We start from the raw sequence: 13,893 nt of genomic DNA, 5'->3' as shown, positions 1-13,893 counted from the left end.
TAGGAATTGAGAGAGACTAAAGTGGCAACAGTGTTTAAATAGTATGTTGGTGGTGTTTCGCAGAGGTAAAGAACCTTGAAAGCTGTAGTTTGACCTATTTGCCTATCTATCAACACTTTCCTGCATGTTGTGTCAGGTGCCTTATAATGTGTATGCATTCATGGTATGCCCATAGCAGTTCTCACAACATTCAAAAGAGAGATTTTGATAAACACATACTGCCAGCCACCATCCCTCAATTGTTCTTCTACAGCAACACTCCAATCCACACAACTACACCATCTCACTGCATCCGAATCATACCAACAAATGTTGCCAGGCGGGCTAGCTGTCAACAGATTAAGACACTTTTTTCCAGCTTAAAAGGCCCGAGTCTCCAGCAAAAATCATCCCCTGTAGGAGAAGGACCTCAAGAAAGTTCTACTCAACATCCAGTGACTGCAGGGAGGTAAATAATCCAGCACCACACCAACGTGTCTACACCTGACCATTTTACGGGTCCAGTACTACACTCTACACTTCCATTCTTGTTCTTCTGGTGTGACTGTGCTTTGGGCCTTTTTCATTACCCTAACTAGGAGTTTCCCATTTCTCTTTACATAGCATGTGTTCTAAACCTCATTCTTGTTCACAAATCTTGAGCTCCATGCGGGTGTAATAATTAATCCCATGAGACAATGGGAACCTGCATTTCGAAATATCTGGCCTGTAGAGATGATCTCCACCAATGTGTTGAAATAGATGTAAACCTGAGTCCAAAATAGCCTCTGATGGGTCTCATGGCCTTGCCATCATGTGTAAATTACCCTTCCCAAACTCTGCTAAAGCTCCTTTTAGTTTCTATCTGTAGGATAAGGCCTTCGCAGTTTTAAGTGGACTCCGAGGCCTATGCAGGACTAGCCAGAGAACACTGGACCAAGAATAAAAGTGAAGCTTCTGGAATGTTCTGTACCATAACCACAATTTCTTTCTCCTCCTGCAGCGGACGATGGTACTCGAGGTCCCTGAGTATGGCAACAAGAAAATCACTCGCCCTATCCAAGCATTTTTCTATGTTTCCAATGGTAGAAGGAAAAGAAGTCCAACCCAGTGCTTCAAGTACTTACCTGGTGGGTGTTACAGCAGTGAGCATGTAGTGTGGAAGAGATCTGTATTTTCAGATATTTTGTGTAATGCATATTTTTTATTTCACGGGCTTCTTGATTTTTCTCAGTGATTACAGCAAACCTAAAGGTCCATGATCATATATGATCAGTATTATTGGCTCAGATCGTTGGTAGCCATTTATAAAGCAACATTGTTCTTTTCTTGACTTCCAGTGATCTTCAAGGACGAGCCGTGCTCAGAGATCATGCTGCACCGGTATCCTTCGCCCCCAGATGCCCAGACAGAGGTCTTCACAGAGCTGCGCACCTTCAGCCCTGAAGAGGGGGAGATGGAGGTGCTAACCACCCATCAGACAGCCTCATACCATTGTCTACAACCCGCCAGGCCAGCAGATCATAGCTTCCCGGACGTGCCCATGGACCAATCCCCATTCTATCCTGCCTCTCAGGACTGTACCTACGGCGGGGGTTTCTCTGGCCTCGCCCCTTCGCAGTACGACTATCCCCCTTCCTACTTTGAGATGGGGGGTGAAATGTTGGCGCACCAGAACCTGTTGCCCATTATCCTTGGAGACCCACCTCCGTTCCATTCAGCCCACACCAAGCTGCCACCGAGTCCTGTTCCATGGTCTCCACAGCCGCCCACCACCTTCCAGGCAGGCCTCTTTCCCTACTTACAGCAGTCCCCACCACAAGCCTTTACTGACCAGGCCTGTCTGCAGATATCGCCACAACCCTGTCACACAGTTTCCTCTGCTGGTGAGCTCTGCCCTCCTGACTTTGAAGGTGGTCAGCAAGATAGAGGGCACATTACGCACTCCGAGGAGGCAGGCACAGCCCCATCTGCATCTCACGATGCTGGCCCATCCATTAAGGCGGCTGAATGCCCTGAGAGATCATTTCAATCTATAGGCTTGCTCTACCCACCCCCAGAGCCTCCAGCCTATCGGTTACCTTTGCCTGTGTTCAACTCAGTTGCCCAGGGTCACCCGCAGCCCTCTCCTCCCTTACCTACCAAGTCCCCTATAGGACAGATTCCAGATGCTCCCCAGGTTGAGGTGGCAGCCCCTGAGAGCATTGAGGACCCTGTGAAACGCCTAACAGAAGGATACACCAAGAAAGACCAGCATTGTGATGCAGCAGAGGAGACCTCGGACAAAGATGGTTACAGCAGCCCATTTCACAGTATCCCTATTGAGGGCATCACTTTGGAAGAAGGTAAGAATGCAGTTTCATGGTCCCACTGAGTGTAATGTTCATTTGTAAAACGTTCATGCTCTCTGGGCCTTTTAGGCATTTATCAAACATGTTTTTCACCCTCAGTTATTCCAAATTCCATTTCTGTGCTCAGTTAATTCAAGCCAGAAGCCTACAGGGCCTGCCCCCTAAGCTCTGAGTAATGTGCAATGGGTATTCTGCTGGCCTTCATTGAAGGCCTAAATGCTGATACATGTACAACCCGTTGTAATAGTTTCTACGGCAGGAGAGATTCATCATGTTACAACTTGGAATCTCAAATAAAGATCACGCTCGGTTTCTAGACAGGTTCTTCGTGGGATGTGCTGTGGATGTTCCTGCTGGGCCTGTTCCCTACAGTGCCTGGGGTGTACTGTGGGTTTCTTTTAAGTCTGCACCATAGGATCTTTTTAATATGGCTTTTGTTTTGATATGATTCAAACCTACTGTACTATACTCATTTAGTGAACTAGGCACAACAGGTCACTTGAAGAACAGATGACCGCTTTAAAGTTATCTGACTTTGTGTGGTTTGCCTTTGAACAGTCACCGTCTCCCCTCTGGGTTAGAGTCTTCCTTTAGCACTTCTAGTTCCCGCTCAAGGGTTTGCCTGAACCTAAAGTAGCTACTGAGTATTAACAGATCTCCCTATGGTGGCTGTTCCCAATGGATTTACCTCTGCTCCTCTCCCTTCTTCCAGACACTAGTGAGGGCCTTCTACTGCTAGTCTTTAGTTCCCTCGACTCCTTTCTTATGAGTAGTGACAGTCCAGAGAAATGACAAGGAATTACCAGAATTGAAAGTAAAACCACAGATTTTCTGCCTGCTCGTTAGCTAAAAAAGTGCAAAGAAGTATCAGAAAAGGAATGACTAGAGTTAAGGTGGCAAGCCTATAGCGATGAGGTAAGGTCAATGTGCACCTTTGTCAATAATGGTATTAAAGTGAAAAATTATTTTCGCAAATAATTTTACCTTTACCAGAAGACAAAGCATTGGGTGTGAGTGCAGCCTTGCTTTTTGCCATAAAACAGATCAGACTAAATACCCTCCTCGACTGAAGAGACTGGTTTTCCACCAGCTGTTATTTAGAAATAGCCTACAGTCAACAATCCTAACCAAGATCAGTCTTTTTATTTTCACACAGAGGAAGATAGGCCCCACTTGAGCTCCGGATGAGTCTTAAGTAGCTATCAAACAGTTGTCATACATGGTATTTACCACTTTACCACTTGATAATGGTGAGCCCTGGTAGATGCCATCTTATCACCCCACCCCAGATTATCAGTAGCATTTGAGTCATACTACATCTTCAGGGATACTCCCTCCTCTTCTAGTTAGTCTGCAGCCAGAGTCATTAAGTTCTGGAGTTACTGTTGGACACCCAGCACATTAGCCGCCGTAGTTGGGTTTTCCCTTTTAATCAGCTGGAGGACCATGCGTGTAAGACTCCAAGTTCCTGATCCTGGTGGATTGCTTATGTTAGCAAAAATAAAGTTGGGTCTTTACTTTTCGAACATCCTGATGCTTTTCTGCAAAGGCTCGAAGCATACTTTTCAGAGCCCATTGAAGCATCTGAACAGGCTGCTGTAATGCAATACAATTTGTTAATTATGTGTAATTATGGAAAATTCCTATATCGTCTTGGGAAATCGGGGGGGGGGGACAGTAGTTTTAGACAAGTTGGACTCTCCCAATTGGGAATAAGTAGCTACTTTACTTATCAAAATAATATCTTTCAATCATATCCTTTCTTAAATTACACACACATACACACACACACACACTCACACACACGCACGCCCATTGGCAACACCAATAGGGCTGGCATTATAACTGAACGTGTCTTTTAACTCATCATAGGTGCAGTCTTTCACTCATTGTTGCACTATGCAAGATACAGTAAAAGACTAAAACTAGAAAAACAAATAGAGCCACCTCCTAAACTAGGTGGGTATTTGCTCACCACCTAAGAATGGTATTGTGCATGGTGCATCATTTTTAACTTCCAACGTGGCCACCATGTTTAGAAGCAATGTTGTGGCCATCTTGGAATGTTAAAACAATGCTACATTATGGACAATGCCATTCCAATATTGGCTGCATAGCTTAGAAGGAGGTGTTGCGCAGGATACGGTGACATGCCTATAAAATGAGCAGCAAACAAGCTGTCTGGAGAACTAACAGAAGCTCCAAAACACACAAAATAAAAAAGGACAAGAAAAGATATAAAGAAAGAGGAAAATGCAAAACTAAATAAAGGGCCCAATTAGTCCGACACTAAAGCGCAATTGTTTATTTTCAGGAAGCGCACTCATGTATTTTCAGGACAATATCAACATGTGATAAGTGTAGCAAAGTGCTGTCACTAACAGGGCAACACAGCCAATTCTTGAAGTGGCCTAACCTATTGCTCCATATGATATGTGCTGTAATGAGCACTATGTCTAGGTTTTCATTCAAACAGTGCCACAGACATGATTGTATACCATTCTCAAAATAAACCAAAATAGCGGTCTGACCTCTGCCTTACAGCTACTGTTGTGCTTCCTTAAATTAGATCAAATATGTGTGAGCAAGACATTAGTTGTTTTGACTAACATTTCAACATCATGAGTTATTCATTCAACATGTTGGGTCTCTGTGATGTTCTCTGAGTTAACGGTAGTGTTTTATTTATCTCCCAGTCAATGTTCATTACAAAAACTAGATCATTGCAACACGGCTGGCATTAGGGAACACACAGTTCGGGGCATATGGGCTACAGATGGTACATTTGTGAATAGATCGCCATCTGGTGTTGGGCTCAGATGATTGCACTTGTTTTTCTCTTGGAGAAGTCTATTGTCGTCACGAGACTGGTGACTCCTCCTTTGGGTGCTAGTGCGCATGGGCATCAGCTCCATCCTTAGATTGTTTTTTTTCGCCATCGGGTTCGGATGAGGATCGAAGCGCTCCGGATCGACTTCGAGAAAAAGTGATATTTCGGCGTGTATTCCCTTTCCAATTCGACGGTATTGTTATCGAACGCGAGTTCATTTCCATTCCGACGCGTTTCGACGTCAACAATAAACATTTTCGACTTCTACGTCGAAGAGACCGGGAGGCCTTTCTCGACATAGTCCAGCCCGGAGTCCATGGAAAGGACTCCATTTAAAAGATGTCCAATGTGTGGTGCTAAGTTCCCACACAAGGACCTACACGAGGTGTGCTATCTTTGCCTATCACCTGAACACGAATCTAGGGACTGTGAAGCCTGAGCAGCATTCTCCTCCAAGTCGACGATTAGAAACCGTCGAGCCCGAAGACACGAGGTATCGAAAATGCAGTCGGAGGCAATCCCGGAGCTGTTCGAGGCCCAGCACCCCAAAGAAGAAGAGGAAGATGAGGACCAGTCGGGGTCGGAAGTGGACGAGTCTGATGTCGAAGAAATCAACGTTCAACAAACCGTGAGTGACGACGTCCCCTTACCGAAAAACCGACCCCGTTTGGTGTCGACCCCACCTTCGAGCCCGGTCAGACTACCGAAGAAAGTTTCCGACGCCCCGCCTTCGGGCCCAGCAACGAAACCGAAACCGAAACACTTGGCCTCCCACCATGTTGGATCCGAGAAACAGTCGACATCGACATCGACACCGAAGCTCCATACAAAGGAAAGCTTGCAGTCGAAACATTCCATGTCGAAACCGAAACATGCTTCAACGTCAAAGACTTACTTGACACCGAAAAAATCGGAATCGAGCAAATTCTCGGTGCCGAAAACACAGAACATTGACGCGTAGAAGCAAAGGCACCTTTCGGAACCAAAAACTTCGGTACCGACACAGGAGCATCAGACAGATCCAAAACAAAAGACTTTGTTTATCGATCCGCAAACTGGCAAAGTGTTGACAAAATTTCCTAAAAAGAGGAAAAATGAACAGCTGGACGACAAAGTTCTTCCTCCTAAAAAGAGAACAATGGGGACAAATACAACTCCTCCCCTTTATCCTCAACCTAGAGACACACCCTCTTCTCCTCTTCCTCACACTATGCCAGCTATTCCTCCACCTTCTACACCAAGACCATCTACACCTCAAACAGATGTAGAAAGTGATACAGGGGAGGGAGAACTTCATGGGGATGACAACACTGCCCCAGATGAAGCAGACCCATGGGAGAATTATAATGCAGGGTCAGAGGAGGATAACCACCCAGAATTATACCCCTCAAAACCTTCACCACCTGATGATAATACAGGTTTTGCACAGCTGATTAATAGGGCAGCAAAATACCATAAAGTAGACTTACACACAGAACCTCAAATAGAGGATTTCCTTTTAGAAACACTACCTGCTGCACAAAGAACATCAGGAACACTACCTATGCTGAAGGGTCTTCTCAATCACACAGCAGACATATTCAAAAACCCTGTGAGGGCTAGGGTATTAAACCCAAGAATTGATAAAAAATATAAGGCAGCCCCAAAGGACCCAATATTTTATCAAAGGACAGGTACCTCTGGACTCGCTTGTAGTCACAAACGCTCGTAAAAGAGCAAACTCATTATCTACAGGAGAAGCTCATCCTCCTGATAAGGAGTCCAAGTTAATAGATGCATCTGGCAAAAGAGTAGCATCCCAAGCAGCAAACAGCTGGCGCATAGCTAGTACACAAGCGCTACTTGCAAGCTATGATAGAGCTCATTATGATGAGTTAGAAAAACTCATTACACATCTCCCTAAGGAATATCAAAAAAGGGCAGCCCAGCTCATACAAGAAGGGAAGATAATAACTAACACTTCCATTAAGTGCGCCTTAGACACGGCAGACACTGCAGCAAGATCCATCAACACCAGTATCATGTTAAGAAGACATGCATGGCTTAGGGTCTCAGGGTTCAAACAAGAAGTACAAAAATCCTAATTGAACCAACCTTTTGATGAAAAAACACTTTTCGGCTCCGGAACAGATGAGACTTTAGAAAAGATGAAAAAAGACACAGAAACGGCTAAATCAATGGGAGCATTACAACAGCCAACTCAAAGGGGTTCCTTTCGTAGGTCCACCTATAGAGGCGGGTCAAAGAATACAGGCACAAGCCAGCAATCTACCTCTTTTACACCAACATCACCGAGAGGTAATTCAAGAGGTAGTTACAGAGGTAACAACAAGAAGGGTAGAGGTCGCAGAAATAACAACAACCGCAACTCCCCAACCCCAAAACAGTGACTTCATACAGCTCCCCCCAGACCATATAACACCGGTCGGGGGACGTCTATCACAGTTCCTACCTGTCTGGGAAAACATCACATCAGACAGGTGGGTGAGACAAATTATCCAACATGGTTATTGCCTAGAACTCACAGCTACCCCACCAAACATCCCTCCCAGACAGCGTCCAATGAGTCAAGATTATCTAACATTGTTAAAACAGGAAGTACTATCACTGCTACAAAAGCATGCTATAGAGAAGGTTCCAAAACATCAACAAGGGACAGGAGTATACTCTCTATACTTCCTAATTCCAAAGAAAGACGGGTCTCTAAGGCCAATTTTAGACCTCAGACCTCTCAATGCATACATAAATTCGGAACATTTCCACATGGTCACCCTCCAACAAGTACTTCCTTTACTGAAGAAAGGGGACTTTCTTTCTACACTGGATCTAAAAGACGCTTACTTTCACATCCCAATTCACAAAGCCCACAGAAAATATCTCAGGTTTGTAGTAGAAGGACAACATTATCAGTTCAAAGTCCTTCCGTTTGGGGTCACAACAGCACCAAGGGTGTTCACAAAATGCCTAGCAATAGTTGCAGCACACCTAAGAAGACAACAAATACATGTCTTCCCTTACTTGGACGATTGGCTAATAAAAGCCAAGTCACAAGAAGAATGTCTTCAAAACACACAAAAGACCATTCAATTGCTGCACCAGCTAGGGTTTGTGGTGAACTACACAAAATCCCACCTGCAACCAAACAAAGTTCAACAATATCTAGGGGCTACTATAGACACAGAAAGAGCCAAAATATACCCCAATCCAATCAGGATCCAAACAATGATCACGTTGATCCAAAGATTTCAACCACAACAATCACTAACAGCTCGAGTGTTCATGCAGCTGTTAGGGATGATGTCCTCCTGCATACTGCTAATACCATATGCCAGACTACAAATGCGTCCACTGCAAGAATGTCTAGCAACACAGTGGAATCAGGCTCAAGGTCAGATTACAGATCTGGTGTTGGTAGACGACCGCACACATCGCTCTCTGAAGTGGTGGAACACAACAAACATTTCCAAGGGTCAGTCGTTCCTAGAACCGATTCTACAAGTGATACTAACTGCGGATGCATCGCTCACCAGATGGGGAGCGCATATGTAGAAATATACAGTGCAGGGAAGATGGAGTGTACAGCAAAAAAGACTGCATATCAATTATCTAGAACTACTAGCAGTGTTTCTAGCATCAAAAGCTTTTCAAATGCAGATTCTCAACAAAGCAGTCCTGATCAGAACAGACAACATGACTGCAATGTATTATATTAAAAACCAGGGGGGGAGTCACTCTCTCCAACTATCCAGACTAGCGCAGGACATTTGGAGATGGGCCATTCCTCAAAAGATCTATCTGTTAGCCGAACACCTACCAGGAGTTCAAAATCAGATAGGAGACATCTTAAGCAGAGAGTCAGAACAAATACATGAATGGGAACTGCACAACAAAATACTGCAGCCATTCTTCCAAAGATGGGGACAACCAGAGATAGATCTCTTTGCCACTCATCAGAAAGCAAAATGCCAAACCCTCTCATCCAGGTACCCACACCACCTGTCCCAGGGCAATGGGTTATGGATAAATTGGTCCAACAAATTTGCTTACGCTTTTCCCCCTCTCCCACTAATTCCATTAGTGGTTCGAAAACTGCAACAACATTCAATGACAATGATACTAGTAGCACCCAAGTGAGCACGACAGCCGTGGATCACCACGCTACTGCAACTCTCACAGGTGCCACATCAAAAGTTAAAAATATTACCCATGCACCTTACACAGAACCATGGAGAAATAATGCACCCAGATCCCAAACAATTGAACCTAGCGATCTGGCTCCTGAGGTCAAAGAATTTGTTTGGATACTTAGATTTACCTCCAAACTGTATGGAAATCATTAAGCAAGCAAGACGTCCTACCACCAGAGCATGCTATGCAGCAAAGTGGAAAAGGTTTTCTGTATACTGTAACAGTAACAACATCAACCCTCTGGACGCATCCACTAAAGAGATTATTTGCTATTTACTGCACTTGCAGCAATGTAACCTTGCTTACACCTCTTTTAGAGTACATCTTGCAGCTATAGCAGCGTACCTGCAAAACAGGCAACATCTTTCCCTGTTTAAAGTGCCAGCAATAAAAGCTTTTATGGAAGGCCTCAAAAGAGTCATTCCACCAAGACTACCGCCTTCCCCAGTCTGGAATCTCAACATAGTACTTACCAGACTAATGGGACCACCTTTCGAACCTATGCATAGGTGTGAAATACAATTCCTTACATGGAAGGTGGCTTTTCTTATAGCTATTACTTCACTCAGAAGAGTAAGTGAATTGCAAGCATTCACAATACAAGAACCATTCCTACAGTTACACCAAAATAAAGTGGTTCGTAGAACAACCCAAAATTCTTGCCTAAAGTAATTTCAGCATTCCACATCAATCAGCCGGTAGAACTACCAGTTTTCTTTCCAAAACCACAGACGGTAGCAGAAAGGGCCCTACATACATTAGATGCCAAAAGGGCAATATTGTACTACATAGAAAGAACACAAACTTTCAGAAAAACAAAACAACTATTTGTAGCGTTTTCTCCTACACATAAGGGCAATCCTATCTCTAAAGTAGGCATTGCCAGGTGGATTGTAAAATGTATACAAATATGCTACTTAAAAGCAAAAAGGACATTAACTGTTCCTCCTAGAGCTCACTCTACACGTAAACTAGGAGCATCTATGTTATTCTTAGGAAACATTCCTCTAGATGACATTTGCAAAGCAGCTACCTGGGTTACACCGCATACCTTCACAAAACACTACTGTGTCGATGTGCAGGCAACACAACAGGCTAGAGTGGGACAAGCTGTACTAAAAACTTTATTTCAAACTGTTGCAACAGACACTGGTGACCACCGCTAGGGAGATAACTGCTGTATGTATGTATGTATGTATGTATGTATGTATGTATGTATGAGTGTTCTTATATAGCGCTCAACTTACCCTTGGGCATCTCGGCGCTTGCATTGGGAACCCGTATAGTCTATTCATAAATGTACCATCTGCAGCCCATATGCCTCGAATGGAATATGCTACTTACCAGTATGCATCTGTTCTTGGCATAGAGGGCTGCAGAGTGGTACATGCCCTCCCAGCCTCCCCGGAAACCTGTGTCTGTTCCAGCACTATCTTATTTAGATACACTTACATGGGCATTTCTATCTGTATTCTATTATACTACTCCATCTAACCCTACTATGGCAAAACAATCTAAGGATGGAGCCGATGCCCATGCGCACTAGCACCCAAAGGAGGAGTCACCAGTCTCGTGACGACAAAAGACTTCTCCAAGAGAAAAACAAGTGCAATCATCCGAGCCCAACACCAGATGGCGATCTATTCATAATGTACCACTCTGCAGCCCTCTATGCCAAGAACAGATGCATACTGGTAAGTAGCATATTCCTTACTTGTCAATGCCAGTGTCTTTACATAAGTATTAAAATAGGGCCATGCTCTCTATGATGTATGCCTCTTATCATATACCATTGCAGTAGACTTTCCATAGCAAACATTGACCATATTATGGCTCACCACACATTTTTTATCAGGAGTTCATACTGTTTCCAGGACTGGGGAATGGATAGTTGTGCTGCTAGAAGAATACAGTTTACCCTTTGTTGACATCAGTGGATAGGCGTTGTCTTTGTGCAACTAAAAAATACAACCTGTGGGTCAAGCTTAAGAGAAATACTGGTCATATCCCTCAAAATGTGTTAAATCAATTTCCAGTACTTCTGTAGTTTTTATATAAGCTTTCTTAGTACATCCTCTCCAACATATATCAGTGTCCCAAACATGGCATACAGTCAAACCAGAGTAAAATTCATATGCATAAGTATCTTATTAGTTCTACCTGTGCTGAGAACATGAGGAGGATTTAGCTCTGATCCAAATTATATTCCACATAGCTTAACATATTTGTACTCCTAACTTCATCTCTCACTTATCCATGTATTTGTGTCTCTGCAGTTTTCTGCTTCTACTATTCAGTTTATAGAGACTCTCCCCTGACCCTGCTGTTCCACCTGATTCTTAGTGGGTCGAGTGAAGTCAATAGAAAAGTATATAAATTCCCCCGGAGACAGATTCAAGTCTTCCGCACATAACTCTCTCTCTCTGTTCCTAGTATTCTCATTCTCAAATAGTTCCCTGAGAAGTGGGGGTAAGTTTTGTTTCCATTCCCGGAATCTACCATCTATCATTCATGGTGGGAAAATAGGTTTATGGATTATAAGTGTCATATGAGATGGGTACAGTGTAGCCTTATTTTCATGTATTGCCCTATCCCAGTACTCCAATAAAACACTAGGAGAAGTGAGGGCATTGTGCCTACACATCAGTGTTTGGGTGGAAACCACTGTGTGATATAAAGGAGTATTGCTGAATAGTTTTACTCTACCCAGAGTGCTTGGTTTGTGTACTGCTTATAACTCCATTCTAGTGTGGGCCTAATCTGTGCACCTCGGAAATATGCCTCTAAATTTGGGAAACCCATTAAAATCTCTCTTGTTTGTTTATACAGCATTGATTTTGGAACTCTAGGGTTCTTGGCCTTCCATGTAAAGGCAGATTATAGTGTATACACTTTACGATCAGGGACTTTACTAAGCGAGGGGACAGCTCTGTCTAACATCTCTACTTATGGCCAGAGTGGCCGTCAATTTTGCATTGATTGTTTTTCTGGTCCTAGGCTCTTTAAAGTTAGCTGGAAGGAGTATTGGCATCTGTCTGCCTAGTCCTTCCTTGGCCAATAGTTTTGTCAGGAACATCCATTGACCCCTGTCAAAGGTGTTCTCCGCTTCTAGCCTGCGGAAGACCAATATCTATTTAGTTTATTCTGCTATTGCCAAAGAAGATGCCGTCACAGGTGTGGCAATTTTGATTAAAGCCACCCTGGTATTTAGAGATCAGGATAGTCCAAACTGAATTTAGTTGATTAACGAAGCCATTAGTTAACCACTCTGCATTCGTATTTAATATTCCTATGGGTCTGTGGGAACAGCAATGGTTGGAGTCCTGTGAGTGTTTAATAGTAAGTTAACATGGATTCAGTTACAGTATCCATTACTACACAAGTGGAGACAGTAATTAAAAACTATAGCTTGGGATTCAGCTAATAATGTTACGAAGGCCCTATAAATTGATGCAGTAAATCCATTTACACCAGGACCCTTATTATTCGGTAATTGGTTGATAGCCATTCACAACTTCTTAGGAGAAATAGCCTCCAACAGTTGGATTTAAGTCATTTAGCTCTATTGTCTGGAAGGTAAAATCGGCTAGATATTGTTCGATTAGTTGTTCGTTCCACTGTGGAGTAGCCTAGAGAGAAGAATAGAAATCGTGAAAAGGCCAATAATATGCGCTTGTCATGTGAAAAGTCGTTGCCCCTTTCAAGTTTAAAGTTTGGTATGTTTGTGTGCTAGTACCCCATCTACATTGTAATGATATTCATAATATTTTTGGTTAGCGAACAGCATTTTGTGTGCAGTTTCACTAAACAATATTTGTTCTAATACCCATCTAGGCTGGAGGACCACCCTGTCGGTTCTTCCCGACCTGTCTTGTTTGTGATAGATTACTAAATGGTGTATCCAGTGCTCCACCTTGAGCTTCCTCTCCATGGTTTACCTCAAGAATGTGGGCGTATGTGATATTAACTCATCTCTTTTGACCATCTTGGCTTCTTTGCAGACTGTATCTCTAGACAAGAAAGTCTAGCGCTCTTTGGCTTCCCTAATTAACTAGTGACCGGTTGGGTTTCGAAATGCCATCTCATGGACTTGCCAGTGTATGGATGGTCTTGTGCACCATAAAGCTCGATCGTGATGCGAATTTCTGGCTCAAATATGTGCCTTGAAGCACAGCAGCAATATCGACATCCTTAGTGTGTATCCATATGAGAAGAACATAGCAATTTATTATCAGTTAAGGCCCTGCAAATTCAAAGTAATTATCCCCATGCAATCTGTAAGTTTATGTGCACCATTAGGGCCCTGAATCTCCCTGTCGGGAATCTCCCCCAGCAATCTAGTTTTGTTCACCTACCCTTAGCAGAAGGTAGGTGCAGTCTTACTCATCGCCATATGGTACATGTTTCCATAGGGTTAAAGTCTAGAAATGTAGCAGTCATTCGGAACAACGTATGTGTAATTCCTGAAACCTATAGCAGCAAAAATAATTTAAAAAAAAGTTAAAATGTAACTATACAAACCCATACTGGTAAATATCTGCCTTA

General features: G+C 43.4%; 1 protein-coding gene across 1 annotated transcript in view; it reads left to right on the top strand.

Annotated features, from left to right (window-relative positions):
* NFATC4 (nuclear factor of activated T cells 4) overlaps positions 1-13,893 on the top strand; it is a 339,399-nt gene that overhangs the window by 308,984 nt on the left and 16,522 nt on the right. The window contains exons 8-9 of the mRNA XM_086923625.1: positions 983-1,109; positions 1,320-2,324. Of these exons, the coding sequence (XP_086779751.1) occupies positions 983-1,109; positions 1,320-2,324 (1,132 nt within the window). The remainder of the gene's footprint in view (positions 1-982; positions 1,110-1,319; positions 2,325-13,893) is intronic.

The sequence above is a fragment of the Lissotriton vulgaris genome, chromosome 5 (genome assembly GCF_964263255.1).
Source record: "Lissotriton vulgaris chromosome 5, aLisVul1.2, whole genome shotgun sequence".
NCBI lineage: Eukaryota > Metazoa > Chordata > Amphibia > Caudata > Salamandridae > Lissotriton > Lissotriton vulgaris.
The sequence above is the reverse complement of the archived record's forward strand: the minus strand, read 5'-3'. Positions and strand labels throughout refer to the sequence as shown.